This window comes from Leptonotus elevatus, chromosome 20, assembly GCF_054856555.1.
Source record: "Leptonotus elevatus isolate MCC_2025b chromosome 20, RoL_Lele_1.0, whole genome shotgun sequence".
NCBI lineage: Eukaryota > Metazoa > Chordata > Actinopteri > Syngnathiformes > Syngnathidae > Leptonotus > Leptonotus elevatus.
In genome coordinates this window covers 4,775,386-4,794,109 of record NC_141258.1, presented here as the reverse complement: position 1 = coordinate 4,794,109, position 18,724 = coordinate 4,775,386, and the positions used below count along the sequence as shown (strand labels likewise).

The window sequence follows — 18,724 nt, the reverse complement described above, 5'->3', positions numbered from 1 at the left end:
GGATCACCGGTGGAGGTGGAATGAATGGTGGGTATGGTGAGGAGGTGTGTTAACAGCTCTCTTGTGTGGATGAGATCAGTTTGGAAGCAAAGAAGTGTGTGAAGCCAGCAGGGTGGAAAAGACTCAAGGAGGTCATGGGAAGTGGATTTAAAAAAAGCATGCGGTAAGTGGCGACAAATGAGTTCTACAGCGCTTCAGAACGTAGTTGTTTTGCTGTTTACCAAACTGTAACATTGTTTCAGTTTACATGATGACGTCGGCTGTTATTTTAACTTGCTGTTAACAGGAACTTGATCAAAACGTTTATGTACGTCTATGGTACAATTAACGTGGCCTGTGAGTTCCTTTTTATGTTCAACAAGAAATAATTGAAAAGCACTGCACTACGGGCATTTTCCAACATTTCAGACCAGTTAAATATAGGGGTTCACTGGTTACATGTATAAGAATGTGACAACTGTTAGTAAGAATTTTTTTTTGTACTTCCTGCCATTTTCCAGGTAACTGCCACGGCAGTAAGGACGGCAAAATGGAACAAACACTGAAGTATGCAATTTTCCTTCTGCTGTAAGCTCTTTAAAGTTCAACATTTCTCTACACCGGTGTTACATTGTTGTTGCAGGTGTCGTAATATGCTCAGTGTTGACTTCCATCATGGGTTTCTTCTAATAGTGCTGCTGCTTCAAGGTCAGTTGACTATTTTATTTTTTTTGTACAACTCTTTTGCATTCCATTTCACTCCCTCGTACACAGTGCACTTACTCTTTTTAATGATGCCGTGTGGAATGCTTTGTGAGACCTTTTGACATCGCAAAGTGGATTGACCAAAAAACAACAACGCTTAATGCAGGCGTGGGCAAATATTTGTGCTCAAGGGCCAAATTTGTGTAGTTTCAAAACAAACAGATGGGCCCTGTCATCCATATATAAAATAAAAAGCTTAAACTATGTAGAATGCTTTGTTGGTGTTAATGGTGGAATGATTTATTCTCATTTTTACTTGTATTTAAATTGCACAATAACTCAAGTTGTTTTGCTAAATGATTTTTGATTTATTAACAAACCATTAAAAAAAAAAACCTTGTCCCGTGTATTTTCTTTAAAATGCATCAACACATTTTTCTCTCTCTTTTTTTTTTCTTGGACTTGTCAAAATATGCCTAAAGCGAGCGGCGTCAGTCACGGAGCAATATAATCTTTTGACTCATTAAAAAAAAAAGACAGCTTTAGCACCATCTGCAGTACTTTTTGCACAACATTTTAGGACTTTGAACTTGAGCAAACTCGACTGCGGCACCTCGTCAAGATGTCCTTTCCACAAAGAGGATGTAGAATGCTCAACCCCATATTACGCAAAGGATTACCGGTATACTTATTTCCAGTGACTGTGATGTTCGAGTATTAAGCAGACATTAATAAGGAAGTAGTCATTTTACCTTGAGGCGTTTGATTATTTTTTATTTTTTTGTTGGATTGTTTTGGAAGAAGATGGCTCATGTGGTCGTGAGAAAGTAGCTCAGTTCAGAATATCTTGCAATGATGTTGGAACCAGGGCAGTTCAAATCGGGGTCAGGATTGGGAAGCATTTATGACAAAAAGAGTGGAAATTTTGATCATAGTTTGAGCTGTTAGGGCCCTCCAATTCAACCGGTAAATCATGTGTTTCCTTCAATAGTGACTTTTGGCCTTATATATAGAGAGAGAGATATATATATATGGTATTTTCTGCTTCTTTGCCAAGTCGTTTTTTCCACTTACTTTTACAAGCATTTAAACAATTTTGAGTTGTTCAGGTGTTTGTGTCAGGTTGACTCTAACCTCTGTGTTCTCTTCAGTTCAGCAGGGTACCCCGGTGCTGGAAATCCAAACCAGCCTCGATAACATCCTGAAGATCAACTCTGCAGGGGAGAGTGGGTCATCACAATAAATTAATTGCATTGAGGAAGGCGATGATTGCGATTTTCAAAACTCTTGTTAGCGCTGTGCTTCGCAAACTAAAGACAACACTGGCAGTCGGGATTATTTGGGACTTGAGCAGACATGTTTTTCGTCCATAATGGTTTTGCACTGAGCTGAAATTTGCACTGTGTGTAATTGTATATTTCCCATTGGAAGTGATGCAGTGCTCTGCAGTCATGGATATCCTCTTCCTCTTGGATGGTTCCTACAGTGTGGGGAAGGGCAGCTTTGAGCGTTCCAAGCATTTCGCAATGAAACTTTGCCAAGCCCTCGACATCGGACCAGATAAGGTTTGATGGCCCTTCTCTCCCTTGTCATGCGCCATCTCACTGCAAAACATTCATTGTGAGTACATTCAGGTGCGTGTAGGATTCATCCAGTTTAGTTCCATCCCTCGGTGGGAGTTTGCTCTGGATTCATACACCACCAAACAAGAGCTGAAGATACGGCTGAAGAAGATTTCTTACAGGTGTGTTCCATGCAGCAAAATTGCAACATGGTGGCTTTTAGAAGCTCTCTAGAAAGACTGCATCACTCACTTGCAGTTTGACATGTCAATGGCATTTTTTTTAGCCTGCAAATATTTAAGAAAGTGATGAAGATCTGTCACCATGCTGACAAGACAACATTTTCAAAAGCTTCAAACAGGAAGTCGGCCAAGAAGAATTAGCAAGATGCTAATTGGCTGTCAGTCATTGCAGACTCCCTTAAATGTCACATTTACACTTTGTATTTTGGCATACAGAGGTGGCAGCACACAGACGGGCCTGGCTCTGAAGTATGCGCTTTGGAAAGGTTTCCCGGGTGGGCGCAACTCGTCCGCCGTCGCCCGCATTGTCATCCTATTATCAGACGGGATGTCGCAGGACAACGCCATACAAGCGGCGGCGCAGCTTAAAGAAGAAGGCGTCGTCTTGTTTGCGGTTGGCCTGCGTTATCCAAGGTATGCCTGATGGTCGAAATGGCATGGGCATGATTCATTAGATGCTTTTTGTCGTCCAGATGGGAGGAGCTTCATGCTTTGGCCAGTGAGCCAATGGAGAGCCATGTTTTCTTTGCTGAGTATTTCCATGATGCTGTCAATGGCTTGTACACAACGCTCACCACCACCTCCTTATGCGGTGTCACTCCTACAGGTAGAGTGAAACCTCACAGATTCGTGCTTTGGCATTTGGAAATTTGAAAAAAGTTGATTAATTCCATTGTGTTTTATTTCCGTTTTAATCATAATGTAAACACCAAAATAGTAGGCCTACTATCTCATTAGGTTATCATTAACATAAGTATTGCATGGCCAGTGGCTGGTACCCCACTTTGTTTTAAAAACTCATCATATTTATGAAGGACCAAAACTGCCCAAATTAAAAATAAATAAATGACTAAAAGTGAAAATAAAAACAGATATAAGAATTATAATTAAAAAATTAAATACAGAAAAATAAATACAAATGGAAAATAATAATAATAATAATAAAATATATATATATATATATATATATATATATATATATCCCTAAATAAATAAAAATATATTTTTGTATTTTATTTATTTATTTATATAGGGATATATATATATATATATATATATATATATATATATATATATATATATGTTGTTTTTATTTCCATTTATATTAATTTTTTTGTATTTCATTTTTGAATTATATTTTTATATCCATTTTTATTTTCACTTCACAGTCATTTATTTAGTAATTCATTTATTTTTAGCATTTTTAGTCCTATATATATATATATATTACCTTGTATCCTTTTCCCAAAGGCTGCAAGGTGGAGGCGTTCGCCTGCGAAAGAAAATCATTGGAGACCGTGAAGGAGCTGCAGGGGAATTTCATGTGCTGGAAAGGCTCCAAAGGGTATTTCCCAAGCACGTCTCTCTGTCCGTACTACAGGCAAGTAAACATGGACACAATACACTGCGAAGCCGTTATCAACATGTTAATCTGTTGGATGAGTTTGTGTGTTGCAGGTACAAGAAGGCCTACAAGAGGCACGCGAGCATCTGCCATCGGACTATCTGTCCTGGTAGAGTTGTTATTCTATCTTCTTTTTTTTTGCTCATATTTGGTCAATTATTTAATTTATTGCTGCTGTGTATTTTTCTAGACCCTTGCGACTCACAGCCATGTCTAAACGGAGGAACGTGCGTCTCAGAAGCCCAAGAGGACTACACTTGTGTGTGTCCGCCAGGCTATGGGGGAGACCCTCACTGTGGTGTGTAGATCCAGACAGAAAGGTTGATTGCATAGATGGAGGATAAGTGAGATAGAAAATAGATGGATTTTCAAAACATTTATTTCAGTTGCTCTATGTTTATGTTGATTCTCATCGTCTCTCCTCAGCACCAGCTTTATCACTAGATTGTTCAGTGGACCTTCTTTTCTTGTTGGAGGGATCTTCCACACTCACCTTGGAAGGCTTCCTGCGCCTCAAGTCCTTCCTGAAGCGCTTTCTGCAGACCGTGATCAGCTCTAACTCACCAAGCAAAGTAGGCCTGGCTGTATTTGGAGGAGAGACTCGGGTGGAAGCTCAGGTGGGGAAGTTCAAAGGCGACCTGAAGGGTCTGCTTAAGGCCGTGGACGCACTGGAACCCATCGGTGGCCCGACCAAAACGGGCCAAGCACTGCGATATGTCACGCGCGACGGTTTTGTGAACACTCCCGTGTTCGCCGACGTAAGCGATGACCTGCCACATGTGGTGGTGCTGCTGACCGACTCGCCATCCGCGGACCAGGTAGTGGAGCCGTCCAAGTACGCACGGGACATGGAGCTCTTTCTCATCGCGGTGGGACCGGACAGATTGAAAGGACAACTGGATAACATCACAGGAAATCCTCAAAGGACCCTCACCTACGCTTCTCCTGAAAGGCTCGCTGCCAAGATTCCTGAACTCAAGGCTAAGATCTGCAGTGTGGATACACAAGGTGGAGCTCTGTTTATTTGTGTAAAATAATTTTAATCCTAATAATGGTGGCGATAGGGACACACCAAGTAAAAAGAAATGTTAGTTATTCAGTTGTTTGGCAGTTGTCAACCATATTTTTGCTGCCACCTACAGGACTGTTGTGGAACTTATTTTTTTAAATTACTTATAGGCTTTGAAATTTGCTACAGTAGACCCACATTTTTTCAGCTTTGTAATTTATGTATTTTTTTTAACCTGATTTTGACTCTTTTTATTTTTTTATTTTTTATTTTTTCTCATAAGAACAACATGGAAATTTTGGGGGGGAGGTTATCTCATGTTTTTATTTGTTATAGTGGACGCCAGGAGTATGGCTGTTACGTGTTGTAAACTTACCAAGCTTATATGTAACATTTTTAACATCATGCAAATCAACTTGCAATTGTTATTGGTTAGCTAGGATCCAGTCATGAAACAGAAGTGTTAACATCATCCAAATTATGCGTTTTTATTGGTTTAGATACCCTAATATGTACTGTAAAAGTGAAAAACAAAGTAGCATATTTATATTATGTATATTAGATTTTTAACACCAAAATGTTCAAACCATGTAATTTCATCTAATGAAAGTCTGCCAGCTCAATGCTATCATATAATGTGGAACACAATAAGATGGGCTCACAAATATTAGCTTCTTTGTCATACATGGAGCAGAAACACATACAAACAAATAATTTGGGAATTTTTTTTTCTTTTTCTCTAAGGTTGTCTCGGTCAAGCAGTGGACCTGGTGTTAGTGCTGGACGCCTCAGCCGGCGTCGGCCACGACAACTTTGCCACCGTGCGCGACTTTGCCCGCAGCCTCACCGTCCAGTTCGACATCAACCGCGACCTGGCCCAAGTGGCGCTGGTGACCTACGGTCGCAAAGCCACCACCGTCTTCAAGCTGGACGCCCACGAGACGGGCTCCACTATCCTCAAGGCGGCAGCCCAGGCCAGCTACGTCGGCGGCGTAGCGTCGGCGGGCACTGCCTTGCTCCACGTCCTCTCCGACGTCCTCACCGTGGCCGAGGGAGCGCGTCCCGGGGTCAACAAGGCCGTGGTGTTGGTGACGGACAGTTCGGGCGGTGACGACGCTATGGTTCCGGCTCGGAAGTTACGCGAGGACGGAGTGTTGCTGTTTGTCGTCGGCGTCGGGGACGTGCAGAGGGACAGCCTGTTGCGAATCACTGGCTCGGAGCAACACATGATATTGGTGCCGTTTTACGAGGACCTCAAATACTTTGAGGATGTGGTGGCGCAGATGTTGTGTTCAGGTGAGGAGATTTCTGGTAAAAATGTTGTGTGAAAATATAAGGTTTCCAGAAATGAAATACACAAAGTCAACACTTAATATTTCCATGCTTTTGTAGTAATTTTGTTTAAATCACAAAATGACCATGTGGTCACCCTTTATGACATTCTAACATTTCCTATATTGTCGTTTTGGACAGAGGTGAAAAAGCCAGTGGACCTTTGCAAGCCCAACCCTTGTATGAATGGCGGCGTGTGTGTTCCTTCGAGAGGAAGTTTTGGCTGTCAGTGTCGAGGCTTCGAAGGACCTCACTGTGAAATACGTCAGTGGACCTGATTTTCTAACGCATTTAATCATAAATGTGGTAACCCTGACCTCCCCTTGATATAAGGCTGCAATATTTTAAAGATGATTTTAAAAGATGAGTAGGAATAGAAGGGGATGGCTGTTTTCCATCTAAAATGAGGGTGTTTGGTGTACTTGTAGCAATCAGCCGGTCTTCGCCTAGAGGAGATTCTCGCAGACCTTCTGGCCTGAGGAAGACTAAAAGTCAGCAGAAGAGCCACCAGGAGTTCCTTCGCCACTACAAATTGCACCGCAGGAGAAACGCTGCCTGACGTACACACACATGCGCACACACACACACACTCATCCACCAATAATTCACACCATGGACGTTTATAGAGCAACCATTCAGTAATATTTTCTATGATTCATAACTCTCTACATGTTTTTTTTACCAATGTTTTGTGACCCCCTCCCCTGTTTTATACACACTACTTGTTACATCACATTATGGGTAATGGGGCAATATACACTTAGCACTGTAATACATTAGGTAAACAATACATACATGTAAGTTAATAATAGCTTTATTTTCTTTGTTAAGGCTTATTTTGTTCTGTTCTTATTTGATCGTGTGCCTAATGTTGTCATTTTCTGTAAATTCCATGATTGTTTACCGAAACCTTTGCTAGTAAAGTCAACTAAATCTGAATTTTGCAGCCACTGTGTTTTCTAAAATCAATCTTCCGGTCTCCTTACTTTTAGGCAAATTGAATTCATTACATCCAGAAAATATTGGGCTCAATGTGCTATTTGACCCCCCCCCCCCCAAAAAAATGACTACGCCAACGTTGTAGTCAGTATGTATTTATTTGAATAAAAAGTGCATTTTTAGCTAGCAGTACAGGCCCAAAAAAGGCTGAATAAATGGCGTGCATATATTTACATCTTGGCTACCAGCATAAATGTTGAACCAAGCTACAAACTCCTGGACGACTCGTAGCCAATTAAAGACAGTCAGTGGTTTCAAACTTAAGACGCTTTTCAGTGGTCAAGAGCAATTAGTCGACTGGCCAGAATGCTCCCACGCCACACCTAAATCCCTCCCTTTGGAGCACAACAAGTCTTTGAAAGTATCCAGTGGTTTCGGAGAGGACGCTCTTGTGCAGAGGACGACGATTTCATGCGGATTTATTTGATTGTCTGGTATAACAAACTAAAAGGCCTGTTTTCCACCAAGCAATACAGTTTGCTGCAGCCATTTTTTATTTTATTTATTCTTAATTGGTCAAGGGTACCATGAGAGGTAATCGGTACAGAGCACCTTTTTAGCAACCCTCTACTACAGTACCAAATTTATTGGTCGACAGTGAATGGCCTCTTCTGTGCAACAATGGGAAGAACACAAATGAGCTCGGGTACGAAAACCGTACCTGGACAAACTTAAACTGGACTGTACCACTTGGTGGGCTAGCCACACGGGCTTAAACAGATTGACCTGAAAGACATTGGACTCTCTTCTTTAGGTGGTGGACTTCCTTTCCCACTCCTGTAATGACAAAGCAGGATTTGATTGTGATTTTTTTTTTTTTTTTTTTAGTTCAAACAGAAACTAGCAGATTGCAGTAGTGTGCTACTTTTTTATTATTATTATTTTTTTAAACAGGCCTCACTTTGGCTTTCTGCAGCACTTTGCCTTTTGTGGCCATGATGGACGCCGGCCTGTTCTTTAGTGCAGAGGCTGAATTGACAGGAGATGCTGGGTCTGCACCGGTGGGACTGCTGGATGCTTGGCAGGAGGATGAGGACGGCGATGATGCAATTTGGGGAGCAGGCGGGGTCACTGTTTTTGTCTGAGGGTGAGCAGAAAACGTATTTAATCCATGTGTTTGTGCTTAAAGGCTGATTCGGGTTCGTGGCGGCTGACCGTGGACGTGTCCTGGAGATTGCTGTCCAGTGTGGTCCCCAGCGTGAAGGGCCCAGCCTCCACCTTCTTCAGGCTCTCCTTTACTTCAACCAGCTGCAGCTCCACCTCCACACGCCGCTGCTCAGCTTGCCGACTGGCCTCCTCGATCTGCTTCAGCCGAGCTTCCAGTGAGACCTGCTGCTTGGCATCTGAAATCAACATACAGAAGAGTACTCGGGTATGCAAATCAGATGCTTTAATGTTCTCGAAGATGGACTTTTTTTTGGGGTCCAGGCGTTCGGATTTTGAGTGGAAATATTTTAGCCCTGCCTTAAGTAGTTGGGATTTACCTTGGCAGGCGTTGAGCTCTTCTTTGGTTTCCCTCCGTTCCTTTTTCAGGCTGGCCAGGTGGCTTCTGACCTCCTCGCGCTGTCTCTCCAATCGCTCGCGCTCGTCGCTGTAGCGCACCAAGTCCGCCTCTGTGCGTTTTTTGCCCAGCTTCCCCTCAACGGAACCTGGACAGCCTGGAAATCAACATGCGAGTCAAATGTCAGTCTGGATCACGAGGTATGCCTGTACAATCTTCTAAGGATCAAATGTAAAATCTATTTGAAATGCTGTATCGTATTAATGGTGTTACAGCTCCCCCTATGGTCGAATGGGGGAAAAGGTCAGGCATGCGCGGTTAATTGGTTGGTTCCAACTCATTTGTAATGTTATTTTTTATCTTGTTATACAGTAATAAAACTACAGTATTGAAATTGCTTGTATTTTAGAATTATTTTTCCATTACATATGAAATATTTAGGGGTTTTTTTCTTCCAAAAAGCCTTCAAAATGATACATTTTAATGTGATTATTAATTCAGAAAGAAATATTTTTATTTAGTTTTTAGATTTGGAGGAATTTTTGATAAGCAAGGTGTTTCTAAATTTTGACCACTGAGCCAAAGTTCCTGTTCCTGCAGCCTACCACATGAGGGAGCCAAACACATGCTTTTTTAAAAAAAAATTCTGGACACCCTATTTGGTGAAAGTATTTACCCCCAATTCATATCCCTCACTAGTGGTACTAGTTGATTAATCCGACCGCTAACTAATGCTGGCTAATTTACTAGCTTATAGCATGAAGCCACAGTAGCCACTTGTTGATATACTGTAATTGTGTGTCAAGTTGTTTTTCATCACAAAGATGAGAGAACATTTTATTTGAAGTAATTTAAGATCCGAAATGTTCAACATTATCTGCTGGCAAAAAAATTATACTGGGGTAAAATGATTGTCCTGACTAAAACTAGACTAAAATGTGTCCTTGGACTACAATAAAGTTCTAAAATGCTAGATTTATAGTCGACTAAAAATTGACTAAATAAAAACAGGATGAGGTTGACTAACTGTGATAAAAACTAACAATCCCCTCACCTGTGCTAAACGCTTTAGGTCGGAGCGGTTGAGGACTAAGAGGAAACCCAGAGGTTGTTTGAAGAGTCAAAGCTTTCGGGACCGCCGAGGAACTCAACGTCCTCTTGGGGGGCTCCTGGCTTTGCGGCAGGGTCTTGGAATTTGGCGGAGTTTGACGTTGTGTCTGAGCGGTGGGACTCGTGGAGCGCTGTTCCTCGGCTTTGGCGCAACTGGAGTCGTTTAAAGTAGATGCTGCATGGGGTTCTGGCAGGTTATTTGGACTGACCTGGAATTGGAGGCACCAGAGTTTTTTTCAGATATTTTGAACATCAAATTAAGCAAATCGTACTTTCAGGTACGAGGTTACCTCTTTAGTTGGACTCAAAGGGTCCTTCTGTTCCTGTAAGGGTTGAAGGGATTCTCCGGATGCTTCTTGTGGAGGCGATTCTTTTCCGCCAATTGCTACTGTATGCAAAAAAGACCGCACAGGTACCAGGTCGAGGTATACTCTGTTTTCAGGGTCCTCATCTTGAGCCACTTGGTCTTTTGGGTACTTTTCAGACATTTCATTATGTCCTTCAATGTCCTTTTCCTCACTCTGTGGAAGACAGCCAGCAACAATATCCTGAAAAACAGGAAGGAAAACAGTACAGTGAAACTGAAAGTAGAACATTTGACCTGAATACATTGTTTATTGTTTGGGGTAACAATTATTTCTGATTGACTCATGACCCATTTGTACCTCTGGATCCGCTATTGACGCCACGTCGTCATACAGCTCATCTGTGTTGTGAGGGGTGGAGGGCAGGGTGTCGATATAGGTGTTTGGCTCAGAGTAGCGCCTCTGCATCAAGCTGGAACCACAAATACATTTCTTAAACTCTAGCACAGTGAATGTTAGAGTTTTTGGGCCCATACAGCCCTTACAGAGTTTTTTTCCTTTCTTACTATAATGACGTCTTTGCTGCATTGACGATACTGGTGATCCTCTCTGCATTGACGTAGTCGTAGGTTAGCTCCTCCGGGTCTGTCTTGCTCCCCGTCTGGGACAGCAAGAGGCCCAGCCAGTGGCCCATGACTGCGGACGTTTTGGCCTAGAATCAGAAAACAAACGAGTTCCAAATTCTTGGTCAAAGTAGGTCTCGACTCCCCAAAGCCTTTAAATGATATGGACTCCTCAAAATGTTGACTAACTCATTCACTCCGAGCCATTTTCGCTCCCGGCTGTTTTCCTGGATTTTGACTGATTTTGCAAGGCCCACAGAATATTATGTTCTATTGTTATAAAACATGGAACCTACCAAAATAAAGATTAGAGTCTCTTCTTTCATCAGGAAAAAATAAATAAATTATATATGTTTCAGTTTTGCAGCAATTAGCATTAGAATATAGCAAAGTTTCATCATTATTCACAAATCTGTATAAAACTGTGGGTAAATGAGGTTATTTTTCAACATAGCCCTGGTTGATCTCGTTTACTCTGCTGTCACCTGCTGGCCGTTTTTGTAATAACTACCATTTCCTCAAACGTTCTATGCAGTTGGGAGGCTGCATCAAAGCCTTCTGTATGCTCTACCATATTTTTTATTTCTTTGGCACACTTAAAACATTTAAAATAGAAAGTATATATACATTTTTGAGAGTAAATGAGTTAAAAGCTTTTCCTTGTGAAAGTTAAACATCATTTCCATTTTTATTTTATTTTTCACATTTGCATTGCATTCCCCAAGATGTGTCTATAGGTGTGGTCCTCCAAACGAAACCGAAGAAAATTTTCCAAACAGTTCCTTACTGAACCGTTCCATGCCTTTATGGCCCAATGGGATTTATGTTGAGTGCTTTGAGAAATATGTCTTACGAAGAAGCCTACAGATGGGACATTAAATACCGTTGTTGATACTCAAATATGCAGCAGGGAGAAACTGGAGGGCTTTTTCCATTACCGAATCCCAGGACATCCCCACCCTCCACCCAGATCCACACAACACATGGACCACCCTTGCTCCAGTGAGGACAATGTTTACTTCATGTAACCGTGCACCCGGTGTCTTAAAAAAAAAAAAAAATGCTGACACATTTTTTTTCTCACTCCAGACATTTCTCTTCGTCCTGGACTTGATGTTTTCATAACAAGTGAGCCGCCCACCTATCGTACGACGTAAGTCCTCATCTGGGTCAAATATACGTCCAAGGCCTACGTCAGCTTGTTTATCATCAGCACCCGACGTGACCCAGCCCAGCAACACGCCACTTTGGCTTGGTGTCGATGCTTATCCAATGCTTCTGTCATGAAAAATGGTTTATGGGTGCTAAATACCTCCAGGGTTGCCAGCTGCGTGCCACTCATTTCGATCCGGAAGGAGTAGAGGTGTTCCGGGCTGGGGTCTGGCGAAACCTGGCAACCCTCGAGCTTGACGGCAGGTTGGCTCACTTTGCTCTTGTTCTTATCCTGGTAGAACCACAACTGACCGTTCTTGATAAGGCACCAGCACGTTCGCCACTGGCTGTTCACCAGCACGTTGAGGTAGCCTGACAAAATGACGGTAGCAAATTGGTTCATTAAAATGCAATTTCACAATTGGTTAATTGATTTGTTGCAAATAATACAATAAGAATAATAGTAAAATTAATTGTAATTAAATTATTCAAATTAAAAATGAGAATGAAATATTTTGCTTGTTAAAATAGACTGTTAATGTTTTTTTTTAAACATTTTTAACAAAGACTATTTAATAATTTAATTTATTTAAAAAAATTGCATTATACAAAAATATATTTTTTAACTTACATATAGAGGATAGTACATTTAATATAAATGTTATTATTATTTATTGAATGAATGTTAATTAATAATTGATAAACAAAACGCATAAAAAAATATTATTTCACTAAAAAATTTAACGATACTATTAAATTAATTATAGTTTAAGAATGAGAATGAATTATTTGCTTATTAAAATAGACTGTTGTATTTTTAACAAAGATTATTTAATAAAATTTAATATGATGAATTTATTTAAAAAAAGACTTTATACAAAAATATTTTTTATTTTTTACATATACAGGATAGTACATTTAATATTAATTTTATTATTGAATAAATGTTAATTGATGATATGCAATTGATTAACAAAACGTATGAAACAATTTTATTTTATTTTTTAATTCTTATTTTTTATTTTTTTTACAATTTTCTAATATAAAAAATATGATAATCTTTTACTAAAATGTTTAAGAATGAGAATGAAATATTTTATGTATAGAGTTAACATTTAATTACTTCTTAATGACAATAATGAACAAAAAACTTAAATAAAAAATAAATACAAAATGTGCAAAAGTAAATCCTAAATGTGTATGTGTTTATGTTAGTTGCGTTTTAATTATAATTGCCCCCTAAAAATGAAAATGAATAATTTTGCTAATATAATTTAAAACAAAATTGCATTTTATTTATTTTTTTTATTTTCCAATTTTATAAATTTTAAAGTGTTAAACAAATTTGTGCAACAAATTTACCCATCCCTGATCTCCAATCCTAAATTTTCACTAGACTAACTCACCGGACGTTTCGACACATTTCTCCGCGTTTTCCAACGACGACACTTTTTTCTTTCCGATGTTCATCAAGTTGCTGAGCTTCAAACCTGCACTGTATTTTTTCTTCACTGGAAAAGAACAGTTGACAAGGGACGCTAAGCAAAACCACATGATGATGTTTCAATTTTGTTGCGTCAGCTCACCATCTTTCTCGGGAGTCTCAGCATGACTGTCGGTGCTGCTGCCACTTTCCGAAGCCACCGAGTGTCGCTCGCCTACCTCCCCCTGTCAAAAACAACCGCATTCAAGAGTTATGGTCACATTTGCGTGGAATAAATCTACCCAATTCATATTTTATTTTGACCTTAGTGCAAATGAGCCTGGGAGAGTCAGAGATGTATGCAGTATGCAAGTCGCCGTTTTCGCTCGGCTTGGGACTGATCTCCTGGATCACCTAATGAGCACAAAGGGAACGGTATGCTTACGAGCCAATCATACCAGTTTTTAAATTGACATCTTTTTTGTTAAATATGAGCCAAACATTACTTTGAGCCACTGCTCCGTCTGCTCCTTGCTCTGCAGCCCCAGCACGATGGCCTCCCCTCCCACTGGGACGATCTTCAGCTTGTGCTCCTTCCTTTTCAGCTGCTTCTCCTTGTAGGTAACGCCGCAGCCCAGCAGGCTCACGTCCAACAGGGGCGTCTGCTCCTTGGAGCTCTTGTAGCACTGAAAGGAGCAAAAAGAGACAAGTTGTCAATCAAATAGGTACGGGGAAAAAATTATTTTGTGGCTGTGTTTTCTACAATGTTGCTAGAAATTAGGGGTGTCAAAATTAGTGTATTCATTTTGAGTTCATTTAAACTTCCTTTAACTAATTTTGTTAACTCGCGATTAATGACCGCCCCTTACTTGGAAAGTCTGTATTGGGGGAATTCCTATTTGTGGAGATTGGGGTTAATACTGTATTTTACAATTTTTTAAATGTACAGAAGTTATTTCATGTTAAAGATTAGATTGTTCTTGATATGAAAAGGAAAATGCACTAAACAATTTACAAATGCAATTATGCCATCAAGTGGCAGAACAATGACCTCAACACAAATCACTATCACACTCTATTTGTACAGTACTTTTTTATTATTATTACGAAATTACTGTATCAATGACTAAAAGATAAACCCATATTTCTATTAGTTAAACATTTTTCCCACTTTTGTTAACAAGAGTATGAAGAATTAGAAAAAAAACATTTTATTGTACATTTAGAACAGATATAAAATTTGCTATTAATTGTGAGTTAATTATTGAAGTCATGCGATTAATTCTGATTTTTAAAAATTGAATCGCCTGACACGCCTACTAGAAATACATCACTTCTGTTCATGGATGTGAAAACTAAACTACAAGATATTTTACTATATTTATTTATTTATTTTTAAACCAGTAGGCAGGGATCTTTGATGACACACAGTTGCTTGGCCCTTGATACAATAAATCATAAAATTAAGTTAAAATTAAAAAGATGTATTGTACTGTAAAAATCGAGTGATCTTGATTTGTGTTGAGGTCCTTTTTTTGCCAATAGATGGCATAACAGCTCAATGCCTTTTTCTTTTCATATTAAGAGCGATTTAATCTTCAACATGAAGTAACTTGTGAAATTCTGCACATTTTTAAAATTGTGTAATACAACTTGACCCCAGTCTCCACAAATATATGCATTATTATGAAATTTATTACTGCAAAATTTTGACGTGGACGTTTCTGCTGCGTTGCGACTGAAATTCCGCCAGTACAGGCTTTCCAAGTAATGGGCGTCCATTAATCGCCCGTTAAAAAAAATTGTGGCGTTAAAGGAACATTCAATTAATTAAAAATTAACGCACTAATTTTGACACCCCTATTGACTACATTTTTATTTATTTTTTATTTACCAGTAGACGGTGCTCTTTGATGACACACAGTTGCTTGGCCCACTGTCCGAGCCACTTCTTCCTCCACAGGAAGGCGCAAATGCGAGCGTCTTTCATCAGTTCGATGGACGCCTCGGCCGATGGCCACTGGTGCTGCGCTGACAGCGACTTCCCTCTGGTCACCACTTCCTCCTCGTCGTAGGACTCGTACGAGCTGCTGACCGCCTCGCCGTCATCTGGGAAGTAAGAGTGACACTGCGTGAGCACATGGTGATGGAAACAGGAAGTTGGAAAGGCAGACAGGTAGCTACCGCGGGTGATAACGGCATAGACAACGCTGTCAGAGCTCGCCACTCGCAGCCAACGCCTCAAGAGGAGGCTTTGCAGGCCTGCACAAGAACCACAGGCAGCAGAAAAGAAGGAAAATAGGGACAGTTTAACACACAGTGAGAATATGCCATGCATCAGACACTTGCAAAATGATAAGGTGGACAACTTTGTGCCTTTATTGGGGCATTTGGCTCAAAATGTTGACATCATGTTAGGGCTGCTCGATTATGGGAAAGATAATAATCACGATTATTTTGGCAATAATTGAAATGACGATTATTCAAACGATTATTTTTTTGGTACAAAACAAGAAAATGTTTAAGCATATAGCATAGATATATAAATACTTTAACTTTTACTTTCCTTTTGGACCCCAAAAAATTTACAATAATAATATATATTTCTAATAATAAATATTTATTTATGTTGGCAAAAACTTGAAGTTGGTCTGCAGCTTGTGCACGTGCAGTAGGACGATCATTTATTGTTTGTTACGAAACAAGTAAATGTTTACACATTTAAAACTATTAAGACCAATTAAAAAAAATTGAAATACTATAATTATGCAAGTTAATTTTGGACCAAACTGAATTTATAATAATATTTATTTATTTATTTATGTTAGCAAAAACGTGAAGTTGGAGTGCAGCATGTGCACTGTGCAGTAGGACAATCATTTATTTTTTTGGTACAAAAGAAAATGTTTAAACGTAAAAACTATTATGCACGTTGCCTTTGAATGAAATAAAATTAAATTAGTTATTTGAAAATTTATAAAAGGCGCAAATGTATAAATGTAAACAATTCAAAAATTAGTATTAATAATCTTTTTTTTTTTTTTACGATTATGCTGATTTTGTAATTGCGGAGTGTAATAATTGAAATTGTAATTACATTTCGATTAATTGCACAGCCCTGAAGGTTATATTTTGATCTTTGTAATTCACTAGACTACGCAGGTGTCCGTGAAGAAAGTAAAGCATTGGCCTAAGGTGACAGAGGGAAGAACAGTATCACACAACATGATTGAATGCCACTTCTTACCATTGACGGTTTCCTCATAAGGCTGAGCCTCCTCGTAGTAACTCTCTGAGGCTTCCGAACAGGTCGGCACCTGGACGCCGGGTAGGGGAAAAGGTTCCCAAGTCACGGGGCCCTAATGGGAAAGATGGCACCAAACTATTAGATCACCTCTGCAAACTACAAATGCCGATTGTGGCGGGTCAAAAATAACCCAATTTATAAATATTGGTCAGATCCTTTTAGTTGGGTCAAAAAAATCGGGTCATTTTGTATAAAACAATCCAGATCAATCAATTAATGAGAATAAGTCCACAATATCCCTTCGGTGGGATACAACGACATTACTGAAAGCGCGCCAGAAGATGAAAAGAGAAGTGCTTTCATGCGAGATTACTTAGATGATCTAAAAAGGTATTTCAACTATTCCGCCGAGCACCGAAACAAATAGGTCGCTTCAGTCCGACTGCACAAAAGTGAACTGTGCACAATTCTGTGAGTTGAATTAAGAAACATTTTCTTCCCGCCGCTGATAAAAAAGCGTCTGATCTTAAATCTTGCACTTTCTCAGGATCCCTCCCAAGGCACATCCATTCCCCAGCAAGATCACAGAAATGCAAGATGGAGCAGAGGAGCAGAGGAGGTGCCAATTACATACAAAGCAAGCCCTGGGGGAGGTTAGTGGGGAAGTAGGAAGGTTTTACAAAGTTGATGATCCAAATGAATTTTAATATGAAAAATTTATTAAGCGGCAGATCTTTTTGGTGATTATTTTCCTGCCAATAAGACCTCAAAACAGTTGTAGGCAAACAATACTGTGTTGACACTGCATGATGGTGCAAAAACGACGAAGCACCTTGCAAGAGGTCGCCCTATATTTACTGCCAACAAAAGTCTGTTGTCTCAGCACTATTTTTCAGTTTTACTGTAACTTCAAATTGGAGCTTTTACCATGGAAGTATTTGACCCAACAGGAACTTATAAAGATATCTTCGGGGTTTGTTTCTACTGTAAATCACACAGGAGTCGAAGCATCTGCTGTTAATTAAAAAAAAGGCATTCCAAGGCAGCAGCAGCCTCCTGTCACACCCACCTTATCACTATGTTGCAATACGGGGGGTGGGGGGAGAGACGTATGTCCGCCATTGCAGACATTGACGCTGCGTGCACACGTAGAAAACGTAAAGGTGTGTTTTGCACTCAAAGATGCTTTACCGTCGCTCCTTTCCTTTCATTTGACATCCTCAGCAACTTGATCCAGCAAATGTAACAAAAGCAAGCAACGGGGGGACCGGGGGAGTAATCGGGGTGTGGTGGAGGGGGAGGGACGAACAGGCAGAGGAACATGGAAAATCCCTGGTTCCCATGCCAAGAATCTGGAAAAACAGTCTGAATCTGGGAGCGTGTAGTGGAAGAAATCTTTTTTTTTTTTTTTTTTTTTTTTGTAACAGCAACTTTTTTTTTTTAAATGAAGTAAAATTAAACGAAATATTCTCACTGACTGTCACAGGTTTGCTAAAAGAAGACCAAAATATGTCACAGATGCAGTTCATGTGTGTATATGTCTATCTGGACAATCACTTAGCACTTGAGTGGCTGGCACTCTGATTTTGACCAAAAATGTCAAAATCAAAACAATTCTGACCACCTTTTTAAACCACCACCACTATTCCGTCATGCTGCATTTTGGTATAAAGTTTGAAATGACGCCGCCTTATAACAACCTTTAAACCTGTTCCCAAACTTGAGACATTTCTACATTCATTCAGTACTTGTATGTGATGGACCAAAACTGCCCCCAAAAAAAATAAAATAATAATAATTAAATAAATAAATACCGTAAATGAAAAATTAAAAAACGGATATAAAAATATAATTCAAAATGTTATTATATATATATAAAAGTACAAAAGAATACAAAAAATGAGATTAAAAAAATAAAAATAAATACAAAAATAAATATCAATTAATCGGAAAAAACGCTCTGCTCTTCTTCTTTTCCTAACATATATTTATTTGCAAAATAATGTATATTCAAATGAGGGGGGCGGGCCTTAAGCATGTCTTGGGTTGGATTCAGCCATTGCAAACCCTCTGGAGCTGCTGCCCTCGCGACCCTACCTCGGATTTTTTATTTCCATTTGTATTAAATGT

At 39.6% G+C, this 18,724-nt stretch overlaps 2 protein-coding genes across 3 annotated transcripts in view; one reads left to right on the top strand and one right to left on the bottom strand.

The window, feature by feature from the left end:
* The first annotated feature begins 24 nt into the window (after positions 1-24).
* vwa2 (von Willebrand factor A domain containing 2) lies at positions 25-7,173 on the top strand. The gene is made up of 15 exons (XM_086064071.1): positions 25-163; positions 501-546; positions 623-687; positions 1,836-1,910; positions 2,116-2,249; positions 2,319-2,428; positions 2,705-2,902; positions 2,962-3,095; positions 3,740-3,869; positions 3,947-4,002; positions 4,084-4,191; positions 4,320-4,901; positions 5,647-6,198; positions 6,376-6,498; positions 6,663-7,173. Exons 2-15 carry the CDS (start codon positions 530-532, stop codon positions 6,791-6,793), a joined length of 2,415 nt encoding a protein of 804 aa, XP_085920197.1. The 5' UTR covers positions 25-163; positions 501-529; the 3' UTR covers positions 6,794-7,173.
* Positions 7,174-7,312: 139 nt separating this feature from the next.
* Positions 7,313-18,724, bottom strand: part of afap1l2 (actin filament associated protein 1-like 2) — a 28,065-nt gene continuing 16,653 nt past the window's right edge. Inside the window, exons 5-20 of one of the 2 annotated variants that reach the window (XM_086064069.1) lie at positions 16,595-16,706; positions 15,532-15,609; positions 15,242-15,456; positions 13,854-14,033; positions 13,672-13,761; positions 13,511-13,592; positions 13,331-13,435; positions 12,085-12,296; positions 10,716-10,861; positions 10,510-10,621; positions 10,135-10,392; positions 9,789-10,053; positions 8,718-8,891; positions 8,389-8,576; positions 8,135-8,314; positions 7,313-8,010 (exon numbers count right to left, since the gene is read on the bottom strand). In XM_086064069.1, coding sequence (XP_085920195.1) covers positions 7,984-8,010; positions 8,135-8,314; positions 8,389-8,576; positions 8,718-8,891; positions 9,789-10,053; positions 10,135-10,392; positions 10,510-10,621; positions 10,716-10,861; positions 12,085-12,296; positions 13,331-13,435; positions 13,511-13,592; positions 13,672-13,761; positions 13,854-14,033; positions 15,242-15,456; positions 15,532-15,609; positions 16,595-16,706 — 2,424 coding nt within the window. In that variant the 3' untranslated portion in view covers positions 7,313-7,983. The remainder of the gene's footprint in view (positions 8,011-8,134; positions 8,315-8,388; positions 8,577-8,717; positions 8,892-9,788; positions 10,054-10,134; positions 10,393-10,509; positions 10,622-10,715; positions 10,862-12,084; positions 12,297-13,330; positions 13,436-13,510; positions 13,593-13,671; positions 13,762-13,853; positions 14,034-15,241; positions 15,457-15,531; positions 15,610-16,594; positions 16,707-18,724) is intronic. The other variant, XM_086064070.1, reaches the window with a different exon arrangement.

What these genes read in the sequence shown, in the direction of transcription:
- vwa2 (XM_086064071.1), top strand. An exon ending in CTGCAGTGTGGATACACAAG is followed by an intron (nt 4,902 to 5,646) that starts GTGGAGCTCTGT and finishes TTTTTCTCTAAG; the next exon opens with GTTGTCTCGGTCAAGCAGTG. An exon ending in AGGACCTCACTGTGAAATAC is followed by an intron (nt 6,499 to 6,662) that starts GTCAGTGGACCT and finishes GTGTACTTGTAG; the next exon opens with CAATCAGCCGGTCTTCGCCT.